The 25,759-nt window shown below is 48.5% G+C and overlaps 1 protein-coding gene across 8 annotated transcripts in view; it reads left to right on the forward strand.

The window, feature by feature from the left end:
* The window catches only part of LOC139763449 (transmembrane protein 268), a 102,924-nt gene that overhangs the window by 28,266 nt on the left and 48,899 nt on the right, over positions 1-25,759 (forward strand). For 2 of the 8 annotated variants that reach the window (XM_071689498.1, XM_071689501.1), the window contains exon 1: positions 12,415-12,626. The exons of 4 other annotated variants lie outside the window; for them this stretch is intronic. In XM_071689498.1, coding sequence (XP_071545599.1) covers positions 12,526-12,626 — 101 coding nt within the window. In that variant the 5' untranslated portion in view covers positions 12,415-12,525. Of the gene's footprint in view, positions 1-12,414; positions 12,627-25,759 lie in introns of those variants that run through there. 2 more of the 8 variants (XM_071689502.1, XM_071689499.1) reach the window with 2 other exon arrangements.

The raw sequence follows: 25,759 nt of genomic DNA on the forward strand, positions 1-25,759 counted from the left end.
CGCCTGTAGTGCCACCCCCTCATTCAGGTGTCTGGGTTTCCCGTATATCTTTTTTTTTTTTTTCCTTTCTCCATAATCTTTTCTCCTCGGAGCATGTGTGTCGGCCGTTGTGGTCAAAAATCGGTAAACTTGGGGGCGTGCCACCGTTGAGTTAAAGGACCATTAACGGTGACGTAGGAACAAGGTTAAGGACAGCAGGGTCGTTAAAGTGTCGTATAGAAACCCTGGGCTTCAGAAAATCCCCTCATCGCCTGTTGCAATGTTACGTGGCCATTTCTTTTTGTGTGTGAGGTCTTGTGTAACTTTAGGGTTCACCTTTACCCAGCAAGCGTGTCTCGTCGCGGAGTCCAGCTGAGGGAGAGGATTGACTCCACAAGACCACTGACCTTTGACGCGTTTTAGTAAGTGGGGTTTTGAAAGACCCCCGACGCGCGGTACGACCCCCCCAACCCCTCATCGAACACGTCGCGACGGTGCGGCGCCCACACGAAGCACGACGGTACGACCCCTTTGGGTGTGATGGCCTGGTGTCGGCGCTGTCGTGTTGTGATGTCCACGGGTCGTGTTGCCGTGATGAAATGCCTCTTGTGGTAGTACGCTAGGGTCGTGTCGTTATGTTCACTGGGGGGGGGGGGGGAATATATATTTAACCGACCCCCCTCCTCATAAGGGTGTCCCACCCGTCTTGGTTGCTATGTGCGCCTCCTGAAACCATTGAAGGAAAATGACCTTGGAAGAAGCTCCCCCCCCCCCCCATAGAGCACCTGTTTAAGAGATGAGGACCTTCCAGAAACCCTATGATAGAGCAGGTATTAAGAGAAAGTGGACCTTGGAGAAACCTCATACGAGACGTTGGACCATCAGTGATGGGATTAGAATTTGAACCTTGGACGGAAATAGGGATTGGGGGTGTGGGTAGGTGGGTGGGTTGACTTCAGGTGCTGACCAGGGACTTGGGAGGAGGGCGGAAGGTGACTGGTGAGTGATCTGGTGACCTCGTCCTTCCACTGGAGGAGCTTCGTATACCTCACTGGAACTGATTTGTGACCTGGGGGTACTTAACCTGGTGACCTGGGGGTTTCCTGGAAGGGAGCTTGGTGTACCCGAGGAGCTGATTAGGTACCTGGGGCACATGCTGGGGGAGGGGCAAGTTATTGTCCCCCCACGGTACAAATTTGGAACGTGAAGCGATTACTGGGGGAGGTTACCACCGTTCATGCCATGACTGAACGTGAAGCGATAATGGTATGTGAGGCGATGCTCTTGGAGGTTGAGGCCGTTCACAGCGTGGTTGGCGGGCTGGGGGGGCAGCGTGGCAGGCTGGGGGGGGGGGGGCAGCGTGGCAGGCTGGGGGTGGTTAGTATTATAGTATGTACGTCGGGGCGGAAGTGTGGGCGTAGACCGAGCCTTTGGTAATCATTCAGACAGACGGAACACACGTCCTGTTTTCACCACCCACCGCCCGTGGTGACGTGATGTAACCCGTGGACGGATTACCCCGTGGTAATTACCGTCTGATGTGTGTGTGTGTGTGTGTGTGTGTGTTGCACGAGGGGAAGCGTAACACGCACACACGTAGACTGACGCTTGTGAATGAGTAATTACTTTGAGACCGTGTGATCCCCAGTGGGAGGGGGCCCGGTGGGTAGGCGTAACCCCCTCCCCCCCCTCACTCCTCCCGGCGTCCTGTGGTGGTTCTGAATCCTCTTGAATGATGGTATTTCACACCCTGTGAATCACGATAGTTCACACCCTCCCTGTGAATCATGGTAGTTCACACTCTGTGAATCACGATAGTTCACACCCAGTGAATCATGGTAGTTCACACCCTATAAATCACGGTAGTTTACCCCCGTGAATCACCGTAGTTCACCCCCTATGGATCACGGTCGGTCACACCCCTGAATCGCGACAATTTTACAGTTGATTATGCTGGTCGACCACTTCTGAAACTCTGTGTTTACCCCCCTCCCTCCCCCTTGAAACTGTATGTTTAACCCCCCCCCCCCCCCGTTTCACCCTGTGATCAAACCATCGTTGAATATATCGGTGGTTGGTGGTTCAGGGGATGACGTCGCATAATGCACTTGGCATCCAAGGAACCCGCGCGTGTCCACGACGCGCAGGCGCGCAGCGGAGGTACTGCAGCCTCTGCTGTTCATGATGACGAAGATTGTTGTTGTTATTGTGTGTGTGTGTGTGTGTGTGTTCGTTCGTTACTCCTCTTATTGTGGCCGCCCCCGCTCATATCCCACACTATCTGGGTTATCTTAATCCCTCCCTTCTCCGCCCAGGACACCCCACTCCCCGGCATTACGGTCGGGGGGTGTCCCGGGGCGTCGTCCCTCGCTCATCCGGGGACTTAAGGTCCCCCCCCGTCCATTAGAGATCATGGTGTCCCAGGACGTCCCATGGGATGTGCAGGGGTTGGGGTTCTTCCCATGAGGCGTTGCGTAGGCAGGGGATAAATATACCTAACCAGGCTCTGGCTCGTAGATATTTAATGAGTTGGTATGTAGGTCACTTGTTCAATATGCAGACCATAGACGACCCTGTGTGTGTGTGTGTTTGTGTGCAGTCCACAGATGACCCCTGTTCCATAGTTGTGTGTGCGTGGAACCTACAGATGACCCCTATGTGTGTGTGTGTGTGTGTGTGTGTGTGTGTGTGTGCAGCCTACATACGACTCTCCATGTATGTCTCACCTGCAGACGACCCCCCCAACCCCCACACTCTCCCGTGTTCTCTAGGCCATCCATCCAGACCTGTTGCTGTTGCTGCTTCGTCGGGCTGCCAGTAGCTGCTTCTTGTGTATTACTCGGCTGGGGAAGCGCTTGCCAGGAACTGGGATTTGGTTGAAATCGTAGGTGTCTTTGTTGTCCACGTTTAGTGGGTCATGTGGGGAGGGTACTATTGTCATCTCTGTTAATGAAGCTCTGGAGTTTAATGGTGCGTGTGTTTGTATGCTTTACTTGTATGTATATGCGTTTATTTGTCTTAAGTGAGTGTGTTTTTTTGTTTCTTTTCCTTTTGTGTGCTTGGTTGAACCGTGTGTATGCGCGGAAAGGTCTTCCCGTTGGTGGTGTAGTGTGTATAGGGCAGTGTGGGCAGCGGGAGGGCAGGTAGAGAGTGGTGGGCAGCAGGAGGGTTGGTAGACTGTGGTGGGCAGCAGGAGGGTAGATAGTGCGTAGTGGACAGCTGGAGGGTAGGTAGTGCGCAGTGGGCAGCTGGAGGGTAGGTAGACTGTGATGGGTAGCAGGAGGGTTGGTAGACTGTGATGGGTAGCAGGAGGGTTGGTAGAGTGTGGTGGGGGAGGTAGGTAGTGCGTCATTGAGCAGAAGTGGTCGTATGTGTGTGCTTCATCGTCCCGGGATATACGTCTCTCTGGGGAGTATAGTTTTACCTCCCCAAGCCTCCCAGACCCACCTCATGGGTAGAGGCAGGCAAGGTGTACCTCCCCATCCCTTAGGGGAGTGACTGGCAAGTTGTACCGTTTGCTGTACCACTGCCCAGCCACCGCTGAGGGTGGGTTGCCAGACGCATCGTTCAGCCAGCCTTGGTCATGTACCACAGCGCGTGGTTGCATTATTTTCGTGCCTCTTGGGCTGCTGTAGCGTCCGTCTGGCCAGGGAAGGCGGGCACACCTCCTCAACACAGTGTTGGAGCAACACTTGTGTTTATTTCCGATCCATTTGTTTACCTCCCCAGGATAGATATGACACTGACGTTGTCAGAGTCGTGGCGAATTTAGCTCAGAATGCGGGCAGTTTCTTATTCATTTATTCATTTATCTAATTATACATGAAACAAAGCATGGGGGCGTGTGTAATTAAGAGTTTGTACTGCACGAGAAGAAAATTCTTCACTCGTGGGAGCCCATGTCTTGAACCTTCGCTTCAGTCATACACCTCCCTAAACCTCTACTCTGTCCACACTCACCACAATTCAGCTGTCCACGTTCAACGTAACTCAGTATCATCCATTGATCCAGTATCCTTGTACTATAAAAGTACCCTTTCACATCGACACGAGCCTTGCTTGATTTCCTGTTAGGGTCTGTATTGGGAGTAATCCCCTGCTTCTTTCGACGACCTGCTCACTGTATATGTCTACCTCTAAGACGACCTCTTCTTCCAGTCCATATTTCGATTCAGGACCGGCATTGACGTGGACTTTTATACCGTGACTGGAGCCTCCAACATTAAAAAAGAAAATACTTTTAATTGATATGTATTTCTCGGCGAAAGCTTAAGGTAAGAGGTTCAGCTGTTCTGAGGCCATTGTAGGCAAGGGATCCGGCATATCGGGCGTGGAAAATCTCCCCTTCCTGCCACTCCCCCATTCAGCATTTATCACTTTCTGTAATCATTGCAAGAACGTCGTTATCCGTGAGGCACAGCGATCCTTTACTGAAAGGAAGTGCGATAACCTCTCTCCTCTCCTCTTCATCCAGTGATATGTCTGGACGAAAGTTTAAGGAAAGAGGTCATTGTGCCTCCATTCGAGAGGTGACTGTCCCACACGGTGCGCTCTGGTCCTTGAATATAAATAGGGTTTTCACACTTACTTTATTATCCTTCAGGGAGAAGCAAGATAATCCTTTCCCCGGTTGTGGATCAGGTTGCTCTGAAGAATACCTTTGGTCCTCTCGTCAGACTGGACGCCAAAATGGACGGCTGTGAAACAGGCTGGCGTCGTGAAGGTGAAGCGACGCCAGCCTTGGCTAAGGGTTCTCCCATTCGTAAGGGGAAGTGACGTTAAAACTTAAAAGACACTTAACTTTATCTTTCCAGACAGAGGCTCCTCCGCGGAGCGCCAGAACAAAGAGTTAGTTGATCAGATCAGGGATTCTGGAAAAGATCCGGACCGCCAGGCGAAACTGTGTTACGTATGCAAATGGACCGTCCCCCTGGTGAACTCCAGGCGAGGGAACGTTTTTGTCATTTTTTTTTAAGGGCCTCGTTGACGTCATAAACAGCTGGAGTTAACGCGTGATCTGGGGTTGAGAGATGCAATGGTAACTCCGTGTTCTGGGGTTGAGCGATGTGTTTGGTAACTCCATGCTCTGGGGGTTGAGGAGCTTTTTGTGAACTCCATGCTTTGGGGTTGAGTTATGTGTTTGGTAACTCCTTGCTCTGGGGTTGGGGAACGTCATGGGAACCCCATGATCTGGGGGTTTAAAAGTTTTTTGACATTGGATTTCGCTTTCCTTCTGTCCTTTGTGATGATGACAGCAAGAATAGATAAATATATATTAAAAAAAAAAACATTAAATCAGTATATTTTCTGTATTGTGGAGGTCACGTTATCAGTTTGTTCGGTGATATCTCCGTACTCCCAGTGTGGGCTCGCATGGTAACCTAGAAACGAAGGGCCTTTCACTTGAGTTCCTTGGAGTCCCTTATCTCTCAGGGGTGTCGTGGAGGGAGAGATGGGGGGGGGGGGGGATTTCAACGAGCAGTCCTGGCGTTGTCATACCATGTGTGGACGACAGCCCTAGACCCGTGGCTTTGACAGACATGCAGTCGTGTCATTATCATGCATTTCATGGGACGCCTCAGGACCCGTACCTTTCCTAGGACTTCTCTACACAAGGCACCACACTGGGCGTCCTGAACCTTAATGTTGCATGTGCCTGGTAAAGGCTCGGGTAGCGTTGTGAACCTGCTGCACATCGGTCGTGACCCCCGAGGCAAGAGCACCAGTTACAGTGTTATTTGTTAGTCCTTGTTTTTTATTGTATCTGTCTGTTGCCTCCAGGGAGTATATTCCCCCCTCCCCATTTTTTGTGGAATGGATAGTGAAGCTTCAACCCTTCCTTCACTCATTCACTCGTGTGTATGTATATATATATATATATATATATATATATATATATATATATATATATATATATATATATATATAATGTGTATGCATGTTTGTATGTATGTGTAGATATAGGTAGGTTAAGGGTGTAGGGTACTTTTACTGTGTTCCAATGGATAACTTTTTCATGGATCATATCCTAATTTTCTGGGTTTCCTTCATGTATTCCCCTGTCAATGTAGATGGAGTGTTAATCGTGGGGGATAAAGTGCTGCTTCCTCTGATCAAGGGGAGAATTAAGTGCAGTATTTCGTAAGTAACTGTTACTTCCCATATATATATATATATATATATATATATATATATATATATATATATATATATATATATATATATATATTCTTTTCTTTCATACTATTCGCCATTTCCCGCATTAGCGAGGTAGCGTTGAGAACAGAGGACTGGACCTTTGGGGAATATCCTCACCTGGCCCCCTTCTCTGTTCCCTCTTTTGGAAAATTAAAAAAAAAAAAAGCGAGAGGGGAGGATTATATATATATATATATATATATATATATATATATATATATATATATATATATATATATATAATATATATATATATATATATATATATATATATATATATATATATATATATATATATATATATATATATATATATAAGTTGGTTTTATGTTGACATATTTAACCAGCTGGTGAGAGGTCGTTAAAGCGTGTCATAAGACCCCCACTGTCTTAACCCCTATTGAATGAATTTAGGGTAAGGATCCGGAGGCGTCTATGTATGGCATGGTGATGCGGGCCACTCTGGTGGCTATTATTGCTGGCCCGCCGCCTCACATGTGACCCACTTCATTATGATGTAGGCTTGAGGCTCCACACAAAGCACACTTGATGCACGTGTTGTGGAGGAAGAGGACGATTCATGAGCCGGCTGTATACGAGGTGTTTACCCCCCCCCCCCCCCCCTTCTTCCAACACGATGGTACGATTCTTGAGTACGACGGTGCGGGTCTTGAGCTAGAGTACGACGCGTCGCTACCTACCTCTGAGCGCGACTGAACGAGTGCGACGATACGACCCGTCGGGTACAAAAGCCTAGCCTTTTGGGATGATCATCAGGTAGAAGGCAAGATTATGACACTCAAGAGTTCGCACCTTCGTACACAAGTGGTTGGTATGAGGTAACACCCCTGGTAGTGGAAATATGAAACTGACAGAGTCCGTATTGGGGTGGTGTTGGCGTGGTCGGGGAGGAGGAGGAACTACAGGCGAACCGTCAGGTCTTCATCATCTGCGTCTGCTGGAGCCGGGAATCAGAACCCCGTGGGACAAGTAAGACCCGACGCCCCGGGGCGGTGCTCTCCTGCCAACCGTATGAGTGACAGTGTGGTGATCAAGGAAGCTGAGATTGTCGACGGGCAAGGCGGACGGGTTGATGCCACGACGTGAGGGAGAGATGGTAGCTATCATGCGGGGGAACGAGAAGGCAGCAATGACGTGTGTGTGTGTGTGTGTGGGAGTGAAGGAGACTCTTGTCTTGGAGGGAAGGCCAGGGCGTCATGTTTATTACCCAGAGGATCTTCACATACTGTTGGGAGTCTTAAGGAGTCAGCAGCCGGCGTCAGTCCAACATATCTATGTTTGATTATCAGTCTACCTATCTTTCAGTCTGGTTGTATGTATCTATCTCTCTCCGTCTTTACTTGGCGTATATTATCTATCTGTATCTGTTTGCTTTATCAGTCTACCTATCTTTCAATCTGGCTGTATGTATCTATCTCTCTCCTTCTTTACTTGGCGTATATCTATCTATCTATCTGTATCTGTTTGCTTATCAGCCTACCTGTCTTTCAGTGTGGCTGTATATATCTATTTCTCTCCGACTTTACTTGGCGTCCTGTATGTGTTGATCCGTTTTCGCTTGCTTGCGTTGCATTGGGATATTTTCTACTTAACCCATGGTATCCCCTAATGTATCTGCAGTCGTTGCACTATATCCTGTGCTAATAGAACTAACACGATCCTTAGGGCTGGATATCGGGTCGTTTACTGTATTTGTATACGTCTGTATTGCTGCTGAGTGCAGATTTATCTGTAAACTTGCGAAAGTTTGTTTTGCATGTGAATTAGCGAGGAGGTAATATTTTATATATTTCTACATCTGGATGTAGTGATGATGATGACGCCAAGTGAAAGTGAGAGGAGCTGGTGTTGCATTTGTATGGATGTTGGTGAAGGGTGTATGTGGAGCAGGCAGGTGTTCGTAGGCGTCCGGTAGGACAGGTGGTTCCTGGCGATGCCATGGCGGTTACGACCGCAACGGTTGTTCATACGTCTGGCAGCGCTGGGCCCTGAGGAGCCCGGAAACCAAGATGTCTGTAATTAATTCATTTTATTGTATTTTTTCCTCTCTCCAAATCTTTGTTGGTGGTGACATTCATAATAGTGGCGGGAGTGAGGTGGGAAGCAGGGACACATTATGCTATTAGTCATATATGACGTTTATCAGTTAATTATTTTGTAGCATACGATATCTCTCTTGTAGAGAACGTCGTGTTGATTGGTCTGTAGTACGACTAAAAGAAGATTTGTTGAAGTCTTTGAGGCTTTTACTTGGATGGACGGAGTCTCCTTGGGCATCGTAAAGGGATTTCTCTGTTTGAAGCTGTGCTTTACAAGAACTTGAAGGGAGAGAATATAATCTCCTAGGCATGATGTTACGATCAATAGGAGTGATGGATTGGCCTTTGACCTAAAGCTCAAGTATAAGGTCAAAGGCCAGGCTGTCATACTCAAAGAGACCTTGAAGGGTCGTACCGTTGTGGTTAAGGATCGTACCTTCGTCTCCAACAGGGTACAGTACCACACATGATAGCGTAGGTGAGCCTTGAATGATACGAGGATAATGAGTCTGCAAACATCTCGAGAGACTGCCTTCAGTTGTCGAAGACTCATTAGCGGCTTTTGAGATATTCTCCAGAGACTTCCTGTCGTTTGTTTGCCTTACAGATGAACCAATCGCCACTCGCCCACGTAAAAATTACGGCCGAGGAAAAAAGAAAAAAAATATTGCCTCACGAAGCAGCGGTAAATATAAGGGAAGTGTGATTGCTGCCGACAAGTTCTCACCAGTGAACTTTAAAATGTGTTGCGAAGTACAGAAAGTTTTACGAATGTTGAGTTGAGTTGGTGCGGGTAGGAAGACAGAGTACGAAGGTCTTCCATGGTAACCTTTTCCTTTTCATTTACACGTTTGCCTTGATTTTATTATTATTATTATTATTATTATTATTATTATTATTATTATTATTATTATTATTGTTTATTTTTTTCCTACATATTTGCTATTTCCCGCATTAGCGATGTTGTTATTATTATTCATTTACCTTGATTTTTTCATGGTATTCCAGGTTATTTTCCTCTTTTTTTCTCCCTTCTGATGTTTTATCTTTAGTTATGAACTAGTCCCCGGGCTCAGCTGGGGAAAAGTAAATAGATATTGGAGTACCAGTACGTAACAGATGCTCAGTGCTGCCACGTCAACTCTGCTGCCGCTTGTATACGTATTAGCATTGCTTGCTCATGAGACGTAAACTCGGACCACTTGTTGTGAGAGTGAGTGAACTGCGCGGACTGTACCCCAGTGGCACGTACCCTTGATCTTGAGGCTCAGTCGAGGTGAAATACCAACAAAAAGATTGTCGCCCTGTGCCATGTGGCAGAATTTAGATCCTGGCAAAAGTTTACCACTTTCCGCTTGCCTTACGATGACATGGGTCCTCGTACTCCCACGGCTAGGGTTAGGAATTTACCTTACCTACATCGTACGATGGTTTTGGGAGGTTTTCTAACCCCGCAGTTCGGTTTAGGACCTTACTTTACATAAATTATGCATTATGGTAAGTTTAGGAGGTCTTCTACCCTTACAGTTAGGTCTGCGATCTTATCTTGCTTATACTGTACGATGGTTTGTGGGGTCTTCTACCCCCACAGCTGGGTCCGGGACTTCATCTCACCTTACCATATCGTAGGATAGTTTTGGAGGTCATCCTGCTCCCATAACTCGGTCTGGGGACAAGCTGTCATCTTTCCCTTTTGTTCTGGTCAAGCTGTTGGAGGCGGCGGGCCTTACAAACCCATGTAACTCCCTCCACATCGTAGCTCGTCTGGTGCAGTTTGTGTGTACGTACATATAAAGCCTTCCGCCCCCATCCCCTCTTATGTCCCCCCTCCCCAACAGTGTTTATTATTTTTTGATGACTGGAGACTTTTGGATCCCGGGTGTTTGCACTTGTTTTCTCACTCTAGTTATTCTCTTTTATTTTGGAATTCACATTTGGTAATGCTCTACAGAGTTTTCCATGGCTCTCATAACAACAGGAAACAGTTTTCGAGTGCACTCGGGAACCATGCCTTCCAGGACTTTGTAAATGTAATTATTTATGTATCCTTCTAGCCCGCGCTCTGAAAAGTTTGCAGCCTCACTCTTTTCATTCATTCCATGTAGTTTTTTTTTTTTCTCTTTAATGTTGACAATGTCATCTCGAGCTGTGGAACGTCTTTGCACACTACCGCTTCGCCCGACGTCAAAGACGATGTTAACCCAGCTGAATTCTAGTTGGCAGAGTGTTGTTAGCGCCTTGAAGAGCGACATCTAGTGGCCAAAATGTTTTTTTTTTTTTTCCTGGTGCGTACTAGTATTTGCAGCGCCCAAGCCTCTCAGAACCAGGGCTTGAAATCAGGACCGACTCCCCACAATCTCCCGAGTAAGTGACACGGCACACGGGAGGTAAACATTGTGAGATTATGCCTCATAACTAGGATCTATTTGGGTCACTTGGGTGTCGGAGCTGCCACCCAGCAACACCTCGCGGGACTCGGAGGATCATTGGTTCGTGGTATGTCCTCGGAACGTTCGTTATAACCTATAACCGTATGAGGGCGATGGTAGTGACCCTTGAGCACGACCCCTGGGTTCCTGTGATGGCCTGGCCTTTCACCTGACGCCTGAGGGTCAGGTTACAGTTCGTGTCATTTTATCCTCTCGCTCAGAGGACATATATATATCGTCGTGAGCAAGGGGGGTTTAAGCTGGGAGCCGTGCTTGCCATGTCTTTCATCGCCGTGTGTGTGTGAGTGTAGAGCGCGCGCACGTTCGCTGGCAGGAAGAGGGACGTATGCACGTTCGGACCTTGAGACTGACTTTCGTCCACAAGTTGTTCGCATCCACCGATAGACTTTCCCAAGGTCGTCGTCCCCACGTGCCCCACCGAGCTCCACCACACGTGTGTCGCCCCCTCCACGTAGTTCTCTCGCCTAGCTGGGCGGGAGCCAAGTAGGTGCGTCTGATGTCGTACCCTTATGAACAACCCGTCTATGTGGGTTAGGTCTTTGTTACCTTCCTGTGTGTGTGTGTGTGTGTGTGAGTGTGTGTGTGTGTCACGGAGTAGCGGGTTACCATAAGAGTAATCGAGCAACAATTAAATATTAAGTGACATATTTTGCAGGATGGTAGATTTGGGGAATCGCTGTGACTACAAGGGGTACGAATCTTAGGTTTGATAAATGGCCTGGACTTTTGACTCGACCCGGAAGGTTAGGTTGAAAAAAAAAAAAAAAATCGACGTCAAAGCCTTGTCAGAGGTCAGGCAATCATACCCGCGGGTCGCACCGTCGTGCTCGGAAGAACGTATACCGACGTGTGTGGAGGGTCGTACAGCCACGCTCAAGAGGTGAAAGGTCGCGTGTAGCCAGAGGTGGTGACCCAGCCGTTAGAAAGGTGTCAGCAGTTGTGTCGACCGGGCCGCCGTCCTATCGAATGATAAACATCCAGGAATATTCACACGATCGCAGACGTTCATGCCGTACGGCTCGGTAGAAGGCAGTGGAAGAAGGATGCAAGGGTACGGTGGTCGTGGTAGTGCTGAGAAATGCTGAAAAGAATGAGGAAATGTTTAAGTATTTCAGGTTCTGCCATGTTGAAGGGATGTGATTCTGAGAAATTTTAAGGAGTTCATTTCTGACATGTTTAAGGGATGTACCTAAAAAGAAATGTTTAAGGAGTGCAGTTCGGACAGATGTTTAAGGGATATACTTCTAAGAAATGTTTAAGGATTGCATTTCTGACAGATGTTTAAGGGATTTAGCTCTAAGAAATGTTTAAGGAATGGAGAGGTTGTTCAGAAACTAAGCCGTCATGGTTATAGAATGGGAGCGTTCAGTGAAACAGAACATTTTATTTACGTTAAGATCTTAAAATCAGTTGGATAGAACGCAGACGTAGAAACAAGAAATCGTCTCATGTGTACACTGTCAGGTACGAAAAATATTGACATTTCAAAGGAACTGAGACACTTCTAGATGATTTTAAGTCGTGTGCTGAATCAAGTGGAATTTTCCCGTCACAGATGTCACTAGGTCATGTGCCATGTTTTGTGTGTACCCGTGCCCTCAGCTCGTGTGTGTGTGCCAGTGCCCTCAGCTCGTGTGTGTGTGTGCGTGTGTGGGTGAGCCGGGTGCCATGACTACCCGAAGACGACAATAAAACCCCGGTGAGGCTCCTGGCCCGGGCCAGTTTGTCCTGACAAACAAACACATACGCACGCTGCATCGTGGGCCTGTGCTGGCTGGCTAGGGTCAAGACAGCACTGAAGGAAGACAAGGTTGTGGAGCTTGGCAGCGAACCGTTTAATGTGGCTCCCCGGGTCAGACATTGAGAACTCCCTGCGGCAGTCTGTAGCCGTGGTGATGCTGATGATGTCGCCTTCAATTCCATCCGTCCCCCGATACAGGTGAAGAACACTAGTTCCCCCGTGGGAAGGTTAGATCCTTAGATGTTCACAGAGAGTTTGGGAGTGTCTCTCTGGTCCTCACTCGTTGGAGGCGAGAGTGCGTGGAAAGAAAGGTCGTTGTGTTTACGAGGTTATACTCGGAAGGTGTAGTGTTTCTGACATTATTAAATGGATACGAGTCCTGGGTCTTGAATGGGAAGAGAGGGGAGGTGGCAGGTGTGGTTAAATGCATGAGGACATGCGGCGTGATTTTGTGAGGGACAGTCTCATCAGGAGTTGAGGGGATCAACCACCGTCTCCTGTGTTGTTTGCGCATATGGAGAGGATGAGCGAAAACAGACTGACAAAGGATCTCTATCGGAAGCGAACTGAACAGCAAGGGGTGACTGTGGCGAATAGGGAAGGAGGTTTTGAGATGTCGAGATCTGGATGTCCAGGAGGGCGAGAGACGTGCACGTTAATTGTTAGGGTCGCCGGATTTGTGTGCTGGGCAGGGACCCGTACCTATCCATAGGCCGAAGGGGGTTAAAAATTGGTTCGATTTGATATTTTAGGAGGCGATGCGCTGTTCATGGGTGGGTATATACGCAGTGGTCGAGGTAACCCATGGTGAAGTGTGGGAGCTTTGGCCGTAAATTGTATACTCTGGCCCTAGTGAGTCATACATGACAGCTGGAGAGTGGGGCGTGTGTGTGTGGCAAATGAGGGCGTTGTTTGTCTGTTTCTGAAGCTATCTCGCCAAGACAGGGACTTATACGTGGGTATTATATAGATATTATATAGATGTACAGTTATGTTTTGTATGTCATTAGGATGGAAAGGGGTAGATGGGGGGTGGCGGTGGTGGCTGTCCACTCCATCTGTCTTAGGAGGCAACGTTGGTCGTATAACTACGGAAGACGGAGTTGTCAGAGGTCTTGAGGGAGATGGGGAAGACGTAGGTCGTTTGTGTGACGTTCGCCCGGGGCGGTTATGGTCGCCTTCGTCGTCCTGTAAAATTGTTGTTGTTGCGGTGGTGATGGTATGTTTGTTTCAGGCCCCAGGTTCAAACCTCAGGACACGACAGTTGTTTCCTCTGCGACGTGTATTATTTATTCCCCGTTCTCGTCAGCTAACACTAGGATGACCTATATACCTAAATGTCTCCGCTTGTCAGGGCGCCCGCCAAGATTCTTCATTTAGCAGTGGAATTTACAAAGCATGGAGAGCAGAGGCATGACACGCTGATCCCTGGCTTGGCCACTGTTGTGTGTTTATGTTCGTTCTCGTTTGTTTGTATATATACTGTGTGTGTGTATATATATATATATATATATATATATATATATATATATATATATATATGTTTGTGTATATTGCTATGAGTCCTTGAGGAAAATGAAACACGATATTTCTCTCTTGTGTCTCCCCTGATGATGTGATTATTACACGAAAGTGCACTTGGGAACTTGTGTTTCATTTTCCCCCGTGGACTCAGGAATATCTTGATCACGCGCAAAATTGTGATCCTTTCCAATATATATATATATATATATATATATATATATATATATATATATATATATATATATATATATATATATATATATATATGAGGCAGATGACAAAGTGTACGCGTGGTTGAGGTGTTATGTAGGTCACGAACGGGAAAGTGGAAGACGAATGTGCAAGCGCTTTCGTGTGGCTCCCTTCTGGGAACAGAGGCTTCCTGCATTCGCCCTGAAGACGTGGGCAGTACAGATGTCCAAGGGGGGGAGGATCCCTCCTCTCTCTCTCTCTCTCTCTCTCTCTCTCTCTCTCTCTCTATATATATATATATATATATATATATATATATATATATATATATATATATATATCTATCTCTCCCTCCCCCCAATCCTGATGGTGAGACGGAGAACGGAGACGTGCAACGATCCAGCAGCATTAAGCGGTACACCAATGGCGTCCTGCTGTGGCAAAGCTTCTTTAAAATGTTGACAACATCCCGTTTTCTTTTTTCTTTTTTTTCATGAACAGCTGTGATCTCTCCCCCCCCCTCCCCCCTGGCCCCCTGCTGCCGCCTTAAAGGTGTGGCAGCCAGTTGTTGACATTATTACATTGTTTACAGAAATGGAGACTGAGGACGTATGTGTGTGTGTGTGTGTGTGTGTGTGTGTGTGTGTGTGTGTGTGTGTGTGTGTGTGTGTCATGGCTTATGTTCCGTTTGCGTACCTGAGAAGGGAAAAGGAACCTGTTGCCTTGGACGTGGCTTGAGGTAAGTTCTCTGTCGTCTTTAATAAGTTTTATTATTATAATTATTATTGTTATTATTATTATTATTATTATTATTATTATTATTATTATCATTATTTCAAGGACTCGTGTGGTTGTTCTGGTGGGCGGCAAGGAGCGTGACACAGATATCTTCCCGTGAGGGGCCTTGAAGTTCGTTTTTACCACTCGTTAAGTGGTTGTAGATCGTGCTTGCTGAGTAGGGGAGTGGGTTATGCTCGGTGAGTGGTTTCTGCATCATGATCCTCGGTAAGTGGTGGTTCGGTTGTTATGCTCGCTGAGTGGTTGGTTGTGTGATGATGCCCACTGAGTGAAGAGTAGATGATACCTTCTCAGTCGTGTGTGGATCATGATGCTCGATAGGTGGTTGGTGTGTTAAAAATGCTCGTTCACTTGTTAGTTCATTAAATTTAAGCTCGTTCACTTGTTAGTTCATTAAATGTAAATGACGGTGCTTGCTCAGGGGATTGGCTGAGTGATGGGTCGATGAGTTGATGATACTGGCTGAGTGGTGGGTCGATCAGTTGTTGATACTGGCTGAGTGATGGGTTGGTCAGTTGATGATGATACTGACTGAGTGATGGGTCGATCAGTTGATGATGATACTGGCTGAGTGATGGGTCGATCAGTTGATGATGATACTGGCTTAGTGATGGGTCGATCAGTTGATGATAATGGCTGAGTGATGGGTAGATCAGTTGGTGATACTGGCTGAGTGATGGGTTGGTCAGTTGATGATGATACTGACTGAGTGATGGGTCGATCAGTTGATGATGATACTGACTGAGTGATGGGTCGATCAGTTGATGATGATACTGACTGAGTGATGGGTCGATCAGTTGATGATGATACTGGCTGAGTGATGGGTCGATCAGTTGATGATAATGGCTGAGTGATGGGTCGATCAGTTGATGGTACTGGCTGAGTGATGGGTCGATCAGTTGATACTGGCTGAGTGATGGGTCGATCAGTTGATGATACTGGCTGAGTGATGGGTCGATCAGTTGATGATGATCCTGGGTGAGTGATGGGTCGATCAGTTGATGATGATACTGGCTGAGTGATGGGTCGATCAGTTGATGGTACTGGCTGAGTGATGGGTCGATCAGTTGATGATACTGGCTGAGTGATGGGTCGATCAGTTGATGATGATACTGACTGAGTGATGGGTCGATCAGTTGATGATGATACTGGCTGAGTGATGGGTCGATCAGTTGATGGTACTGGCAGAGTGATGGGTCGATCAGTTGATGATACTGGGTGAGTGATGGGTCGATCAGTTGATGATGATACTGGCTGAGTGATGGGTCGATCAGTTGATGATACTGGCTGAGTGATGGGTCGATCAGTTGATGATACTGGCTGAGTGATGGGTCGATCAGTTGATGGTACTGGCTGAGTGATGGGTCGATCAGTTGATACTGGCTGAGTGATGGGTCGATCAGTTGATGATACTGGCTGAGTGATGGGTCGATCAGTTGATGATGATCCTGGCTGAGTGATGGGTCGATCAGTTGTTGATACTGGCTGAGTGATGGGTCGATCAGTTGATGATGATGGCTTAGAGGTCTCCAAGATGTTGCTGGTAACCCAGTGGTGGAGAGGAAGGCGTTAATAATAACCCTCTCTTGATAACCAGTGCTGGACACATCTCTCATGACGTCATTCGAGGATGTTTGCGTATGCCGCAGTGGGTAAGATGTCCCGGCACCACCTGAGCGGCATGCTAACTCCACCGGGAAGGTTGGTCGTCTTTCTGTGACATCATTTTCGTTGGAGTCATGCAGGGAGGATGTCTGATGTCACAGGGAGTGTGGTGATGATTGCCCCGCGTCACGTTGGTGACTGGTGTTTTTACGTCACCCTGGGACCGGGGGGGTTGGGGGAAGGGGTCGTGGTGGGTGTTTGACGTCACGGGAGGATGGTTGTCTGATGTCACGTAGAGGGAACGCCTCTTCCCCCTGGATGTTGTGGTAGACTTGTGGAGGGCGCGTCTCCCCGGCTCCTGTCCTGCACAAGATAAAATTCAGTAGTGTCTCCCGACGCAGGAGATTGCGCCTTAGCGTCCAGATGATTAACCCCCCTCGAGCGCGACGGGACGACCCTGAATCACGACGGAACGACCCTTAAGGACGACCCTCCCGAGCAAAACGACCAGACGACACGTGGATACGATGATTTGGTCTTTGACCTGATGACCCTTAAGGACCTACGATCCATGAATGCGACGGTACGACCCATGGATATGTTGGCGTGGCCATCGTGCGTAAGTGCCATTGTATCGTGTCCAGGAGTCGTTCGTATCTTCGTGCTCGTAATGTGTCAGACTGGACTTAGTTTATGCCCCTCGGAAGAGCCTCGCTAGACTTCACTACGCCTTATGTCATTCCTGTTGTGTCTTGGTCTGTGGATTGATGCATCTATACCGCAGCCTTTTTGGAGGTGGGGTCGTCATCGGCTCCGTAAAGGAAGAGATGTCAGTAAGGGTCGTTGATTGGCGAGGGTGTCAGGTCTACAAGGCGCAGGTAGCAGCTCGCTGGTAAAAGGACGAAGATCTCCTGAAGATGCACGATTACGACGCTACGTCATCACACGGTTCTCCTTTGCGACTTTCATTTGGAAGGGATAAAGAAAATTCGATTGTGGTTTTGCACTTCGTCACTGGTGTGTACCGCACCACACATATACTACCTTGCGATGGTTTTTTATTTTTTTTTAAGGCCCTCTGCTACTCTCTCTCTCTCTCTCTCTCTCTCTCTCTCTCTCTCTCTCTCTCTCTCTCTCTCTCTCTCTCTCTCTCTCTCTCTCTCTCTCTCTCTCTCTCTCTCTCCAGCTCGGTCAGAGACCCAGGTGTCGGTCGTGTTTTGGTACCTCCTCATCTGTCGCGTAGGAAGGTTTAGGATCCTCTCGGGAGGGGGGTTGGAGGGGTTAGGTTGACGTGGGTAGTGCTGTTGCTGTGGGTGTGTGTGTGTGTCCCCCCTCCCAACATGAAGCCTTCTGGTTACACTGCTACGGGTTCTTCACTCGCTCAAACCAACCCTCCCCTCCCTCCCCTTTCACGTATTCCTCCTCCACGACCAGAACGGCGTGTCCAGTCGTCGGGGAAGTCGTGTGGGTATAGAAATACAGATGCGTTATAGAACCTCGTGATTACAGCGCGGCTTGTGGAGGGTAGGTGCGTCGACCATTGCCCTCATGATGGTACAGACAAATATTGATTTACATGGGGGGAAAGGGGGGGGCCGGTGCCCCCAGGCTACCGTTGCACCCGCCTACAACCCTAAACCTATTTATATTTCATGGTTTGTGAGCCGTGAGTTGCTGCTTCCTGCCCAGCAACTGAACATGCAGATTTTTTTTTTCGTTTCATTTTGTTTCACCGCGTGTGTGTGTATGTGTGTGTGTGTGTGTGTGTGTGTGTGTCATGGGACAGAGTGCATGTTTAGGTAAATGACACCTTCCTTGTACCCGTCCGTACCACAGTGTCTCTAGCTAGCCTTGGCGGCCTGACATTTAACTCCTGTATAAATGACGATAGGTGGGTTGTGCTTGTGGCTGGGTTCGAGACCTGTTACAGCCTGCTGCTGCTTCTGTTGCGTAACTGTTACTTCAGTTTCTCCTCCTGATGCTGTTTCTGTTGTCCCTGATGGTTTCAGTGCTACTTGTGTTTCTGTTGCCTCTGCTGAGTGTTGCTGTTACTTCTATTGTTGCGTTACTTCTCCTTCTGTTGCCTTTGATAGTGTTAGTGTTGCTTTTGCTATTGCTATTTCTGTTGCCTCTGATAGCCTTAGTGTCACTACAGCTTCTGCTGCCGTGTTGTCTCTTCCTACTCTTCCAAGTCTCATAAGGCTAATGTCGAACCCACCTTCCTCATGGTCCTTACTTTCTCATCCATGACAGAACATAGAAAGATATGACCAGAAACAAGTAACCTGGGATAGAACAAAGAAAGATGTGGCCAGAAACAAGTAACTTGGGATAGAACAAGGAAAGATATGGCCAGAAACAAGTAACCTAGGATAGAACAAAGAAAGATATGGCCAGAAACAAGTAACCTAGGATAGAACAAAGAAAGATATGGCCAGAAACAAGTAACCTAGGATAGAACAAAGAAAGATGTTGCCAGAAACAAGTAACCTGGGATAGAACAAGGAAAGATGTGGCCAGAAACAAGTAACCTGGGATAGAACAAAGAAAGATGTGGCCAGAAACAAGTAACCTGGGATAGAACAAGGAAAGATGTGGCCAGAAACAAGTAACCTGGGATAGAACAAAGAAAGATGTGGCCAGAAACAAGTAACCTGGGATAGAACAAAGAAAGATATGGTCAGGAACAAATGACCAGGGGTTTTGAAATCATCTCTCATACCAGTTTCATCTGCATGATTCTGTTCATTAATGCTGTTGGTCGGTGTTGCAGTAATGTGTTTAAGATCTGCATTTTGCACTACGCCAAATTTTGCCAAACACATAAGACTTTTTGCAGCTCAGGTTAGGTGAGTTTACACTGCTCCACCTCCCCAACCTCTACCCTCTCTCTATCCTATGAGGAAAAAGAAGTGGTGTACTTCCCTCACATCGTGTGTGTGTGTTGATAGCTGATCACCATTGTGTACGTTACGTTCCCTGGAGAGAGAGAGAGAGAGAGAGAGAGAGAGAGAGAGAGAGAGAGAGAGAGAGAGAGAGAGAGAGAGTTTTACATTCACGTTGCCTCGTCTCTTAACCTTGCCCATGTACAACGTCCTCACTATAGTGTGGATATCATGGTCCGCGACCCTGACCGCTTTATTGGGTGCCTTTGGGTCAGATTCTCTCTCTCTCTCTCTCTCTCTCTCTCTCTCTCTCTCTCTCTCTCTCTCTCTCTCTCTCTCTCTCTCTCTCTCTCTCTGAATATATTTATCTATCTGTGTGTGTGTGTGTGTGAGTGTGTGGAGGGTGGAGAATGTGTTTCCATATGTGCCTGTGAACATACCTTCATCCTAAGAGCGTGTGTGTGTGTGTGTTGAGAGGGGAGATGTGTTCCCATACGTGCCTGCCTGTGAACATACATGCCTTCATCCTCCGGGAGTGTTTACCGTGTACACATAATCATTAACCCTTTGACGCCAGAGTAGTTAAAGTAGAGATAATCCTCTCATTAATGAGGGAGCTTGTCGCCGCAGGAGCGCCTGTCGACCTTATAGACGGTTCTTGTAACAGTCTCTCCACGTCACTCGTGCAGGCGAACTGCACGCACTTGGCCTCCTAGGTATAATGAACCTTCGAACAAGGCGGTAACGACCCTTAGGGGGATGATGGCCCCGGCCTTTGACCCGATCCTTGACGGGTCACCAGTGACTGGCTGGGGGGTTTAGGGGTGGTGTCGTCTACCACAGTATGGGCCAAGTCGGGCCTCGGCTGCGGGTAGTTACGTCAGGCATATTGCCCCATTACGGTAGGGGGCGCCCGGCCTGCGTTACGGCTCTCGTTAACTTTAAGGCTGAGGAGCAGGTGGTGTTTCCTGGGGGAGCCTCCTGATGACCCCAGGATGAGGAGCAGGTGGTGTTTCCTGGGGGGAGCCTCCTGATGACCCCAGGATGAGGAGCAGGTGGTGTTTCCTGGGGGGAGCCTCCTGATGACCCCAGGATGAGGAGCAGGTGGTGTTTCCTGGGGGAGCCTCCTGATGACCCCAGGATGAGGAGCAGGTGGTGTTTCCTGGGGGGAGCCTCCTGCCTCCTGATGACCCCCAGGATGAGGAGCAGGTGGTGTTTCCTGGGGGGAGCCTCCTGCCTCCTGATGACCCCCAGGATGAGGAGCAGGTGGTGTTTCCTGGGGGGAGCCTCCTGCCTCCTGATGGCCCCAGGCTGAGGAGCAGGTGGTGTTTCCTGGGGGGAGCCTCCTGCCACCTGATGACCCCAGGATGAGGAGCAGGTGGTGTTTCCTGGGGGGAGCCTCCTTCCTCATTCCTCCCGTGGTAGATCCTCTCATGCCTCCCTCCCTCTCACACCCGTCGTCAGCTGTACCTGTAGCCCTTGCCATGCAGACAATACTGGAACCTCTGGTTCCTCACCTTGACTTCACCTTGTGGGCCCCTCTGCCAACCCCGGATTCCCTCCCTCTCTGAGACCACGACCCCCTCCTCCTCCTCCCCAGCTACCATTATTATTTCTTCCTCCTCCTCCTCCTCCTCTTGGCTGAGGTCCTGGTGTTGTATCACCTTCGCATGACCCGCCCACCTCGCCCCAGTTCCTCCCATCACGGCATGTCTTTTTTTTTCTCTCTCTCTTTTCCTGGAGTTCCTGCCCCTCCCTGTCTTCTGCTACTGCTTCTGTTACTGCTACTGCTGCTGCTTCTGTTACTGCTGCTGCTGCTGGGATCACCTCCCTCTGGTGGTGACTGAGGGGGGAAGGGGTGTGTTCACGTCAAGCTGGGCCACCACGATTGACCTTACGACCTGCCCAGACGCCACTTGACCCATGACCCCTGGCTTTGCCTTCCCCTTGTATGATCGCTTGTGATGGATGCCATTTCGGCATGTCTGGCTTTTGTCCCCCCCCCCCTCAGTATTTGCTGTTGTTTCTCCCTGTATTTGTTGTTGTTTTTTTTTTTACTCGTATTTGTATTTGTTTTCCTCCGATATTTTCACTGTCCCCATTATCTGAAGCTGGGTGAACAGCTAGGTCGGCTGTGAACCGACTTCCCCTCCTCCTCCTCCTCCCCTCTGGTCTCGTATCACTTCCCCCTACCCATAGTCAGGCATCACTTCCCCCTTCCCCTGGCCAGCCACCCCCCTCCCCCCTGTACCCGCTCACCTTTACCTGCCGGCATTATTCACAGTTCCCCCCCCCTCCCCCTCTCCCTCCTCCCTCCAGTCCTGGTTCACCTTCCATGAGGAATTAACCTGCCCAGGGGTCGAACCCCTCCGCTTCCTACCCCCCCCCCCCACCACACCCCCACCACACCCCCACCCCAGCCATGCCATGGGTTTTCCTCCCTCTTATCCCCCACCCCCACACTTCTGTCCCTCCACACCTCTTTCTAGATTCCCTCATCTTTTTTTCTTCGTCTCCATAGATCCCTTCATGATAATTTCCCCTCCATAGATCCCTTCATGATAATTTCCCCTCCATAGATCCCTTCATGATAATTTCCCCTCCATCTCTATCCTCCTCCTTCCCCTTATTCTGGATCCCTTCTTGATACCTTTCCTTCCATCTTTATCTTTCTCCTTCCTTTTTTTTTTCTTATCATGACTCCCTCCATGGTATTTTCCCCTTCCTCCTTCTTCCCTCTTCTGTCTCATTTCTTTGTTTCCCCTCAATCCCTCTGCTTATGTGTTTTATTTGGATATCTTTATTTTCCCTAAGTCATCTCATATTTTCCCCTCGGTCGTCTTATATTTTCCTACTCACAAGTTTTCCCTCTGTCGTCTCGCATATTTTTCCCCCTCGGTCACCCTGTATTTTCTCACTGCTAGCTCATATTTTCCCCTTCATACTCTCCTGTATTTTCCCACTGCCAACTCATATTTTCCCCTTCATACTCTCCTGTATTTTCCCACTGCCAACTCATATTTTCCCCTTCATACTCTCCTGTATTTTATTTCCACATGTCTCTTTTAAGTCTCTCTCTCTCTCTCTCTCTCTCTCTCTCTCTCTCTCTCTCTCTCTCTCTCTCTCTCTCTCTCTCTCTCTCTCTCTCACACACACACACACACACACACACACACACACACACACACACATCACACACACACACACACACACACACACACACACACACACACACACACACACACACTCACACACACACAGAGACTTCTCTCCCCCCCCCCACCACCACCACTCTCACTCGCCAGGTATTTTCAATGGCTTTTTCTTCCCATTTTTATCTCCATTTTCCCTTTCACACTCAACCGCCCGCCCTATCGTCTCGTGCCACCCTCCCTCTTTTTATTCACCTTTCTCTTTCTCTCTTTATTTTTTTACAACTGTGTTTTGTACCTTTTTATCCCCCCCCCCCTCTCTCTCTCTCTCTCTCTCTTCTCTCTCTCTCTCTCTCTCTCTCTCTCTCTCTCTCTCTCTCTCTCTCTCTCTCTCCTCTCTCTCTCTCTCTCTCTCTCTCTCTCTCTCTCTCTCTCTCTCTCTCTCTCTCTCTCTCTCTCTCTCTCTCTCTCTCTCCTTCTTCTTCTTCTTCTTCTTCTTCTTCTTCCATTCATCAACCTGGCTATTTTAATAGCAGGAGTGGCAGGAGCCTCTTCCCCCAGACAGTGAAGTCATCCAGCATCATGGGGTCACAGACTGTGAGGTCATCCAGCATCATGAGGTCACAGACAGTGAGGTCATCCAGCATCATGGGGTCACAGACAGTGAGGTCATCCATCCAGCATCATGAGGTCACAGACAATGAGGTCATCCATCCAGCATCATGAGGTCATAGGCAGTGAGGTCATCCATCCAGCATCATGAGGTCACAGGCAGTGAGGTCATCCATCCAGCATCATGAGGTCACAGACAGTGAGGTCATCCATCCAGCATCATGAGGTCACAGACAGTGAGGTCATCCATCCAGCATCATGAGGTCACAGACAGTGAGGTCATCCATCCAGCATCATGAGGTCACAGACAGTGAGGTCATCCAGCATCATGGGGTCACAAACAGTGAGGTCATCCAGCATCATGGGGTCACAAACAGTGAGGTCATCCAGCATCATGAGGTCACAGACAGTGAGGTCATCCATCACCATGGGGTCATAGACAGTGAGGTCATGGCCCCTGGGCTGCAGGAGAGGTATCTTGCTCTCCTTCCGTAGGAGGATTATCCTGGCCTCTTTATATTTTTCGTCTGTGTGATCCGGCGCACCTCGGAACAACCCACTTAAAGGACTTTGAATGACTTGGTGTGGTCGATGAACTTCGTAACAGTTTTCAAGAAAAAAGAAGGATACAGGGTATTAGAAAGCCTTTAAGAAAATATCAAGTTTACGTTACAGTATTTTTTTTTTTTTTTTTGACGCTTATCTCGGGCAATTACGCATCCTTGATTACGCATCCTGAGGCAGTGAAGCGCGCGCAGTGGGTGGGTCTTCGCCTCACCAGGATCCCAGACGCCGCAGACCACCTTTATATTTCCCCAGGTGGTTTTAAGGATTGCCTGACGTCAGTAGAGACTTGCTCTCGACATCCGCCCACTCTAACCACTGTCTTCCGTTACTCCACCCGTTTAGATTCCATCGTCCAAAGGCCTCTTCTTGTTGTCCCCCAACCCCCCATGCTAACCACACGGTGAAGGGAACCTACAACACAGAACAGGTTGTAAAACCATGCACTCAGTCATGTCTCCATACATATAGATAGAGGGAATTATACTGTATAATCGCTCTGTAGCATAGGAGGCTTAGATTTACTCTCGTTTGTTTAGTGTCTCCCACTCTCCCTCGGCAATAGCCAGACGAATCATATGAAGCGTCACGCGACGCCAGAGCAGGCCACCGATTTTTTCACGTGGGGAGCAATTGTCCTCGTTGTTATTATTGTTTTTGTTTTGTTTTTTAATCATAGGGTTGGGAAAAAGTTATTCTTTACCCCCCGGTGTGGGAAAGGTCATTTACGTCCCTATGCACACGGTTTTGACACCTGTGGTCATCTGTTCAGTCTAAATGGGGTAGGTAGACCGCATGTGTTTACTGTAGAATATGTCTTTGTACTGAAGCCATCTGTACGGGTCGGGAGTCTGCTAATGTGTGCGCTCTATATTCCCTGTTGATCTGGTGGGTCGGGAGTTACTGTCGGGAATGCATTGGGCTGATTTTGGTGACGGTGGCCGCCTTCCCTCCACTACCCCAGGAGACCTCCTCTCCACTCCATGTTTACAAGGCAGTATAGTCCAACCAGACACGACAACCAGGGGGGCGGGTGGCGCGGCACAACAGCCAAAAGATCTCAAGAGCCTAAGGTCGAAGCAGGCGTGAAGCAGAACAGCCGTGAGTCAGATGAGTCACGGATTCAGATACATTATGAGTCAAAACAACTGTAAACTGCAGAGTTGGTACATTGAAATAGAAAAAAAGGTTCAGAGTGGTGGGTAGCGGAGCAGGGAACTGAGGTGGAGTTCTTTGGGGGGGTGGTGGTGGGTTGGGGCTTTGCCTTGCTCTGATAAGTTGAGGTGGGGTTGGTGGGGCGACTGTTGGGGGGGGGGGGAGATTAGGATCCCGCTGCACGCCAGCCTCTCGTGCTGCAGGACAGGGAGAGAGAGAGAGAGAGAGAGAGAGAGAGAGAGAGAGAGAGAGAGAGAGAGAGAGAGAGAGAGAGAGAGAGAGAACATCAAGTTAAAGGAGTGGATAGGTCCCCCTCAGGTTCTACCATCGTAGATTATAGGCCCTTAATTGTTTTATAACACCAGGGGGACGCTGCAGTGGCGCGGTAGTGGCTTCAGATGTGGAGGCACCCGTGTCACGGCCTTCAGTTGGTGGTGCTCAGAAGTTGCAGTACGGACTGGTGGTTGTGGTAGCAACACCGGAAGGTTCAGCAGCTGCGGGAACACAAGACAACAGGCGAAGCGGTTGTGTTGCAAGGATGTGTGTGTGTGTGTGTGTAGGTTATTGTTTTCGTGCAGGATGGAGGGAGTGTGGCGAAACATAGTGTGTTTTAGTGAGATTATTTCGGGATGTTCGTTCTTGTTACGTGAGTAGTGGTGGTGAGGGAGGGAAGGGAGAGGGCTGCAAACGCTGGACCTCCTCCTCCTCCTCCTCCTCCTCCTCCTCCTACCCTGGCCTTCACCGCTACATTCTCCCCTCTGTCGTCATCATAACCTTTCATATCACACAATCGCTACCACCTTCTTCAAGACACTTACCTTCAGGAGCCACCAGCCAGTGTACC

Source organism: Panulirus ornatus, chromosome 47 (genome assembly GCF_036320965.1).
Source record: "Panulirus ornatus isolate Po-2019 chromosome 47, ASM3632096v1, whole genome shotgun sequence".
Classification (NCBI taxonomy): Eukaryota; Metazoa; Arthropoda; class Malacostraca; order Decapoda; family Palinuridae; genus Panulirus; species Panulirus ornatus.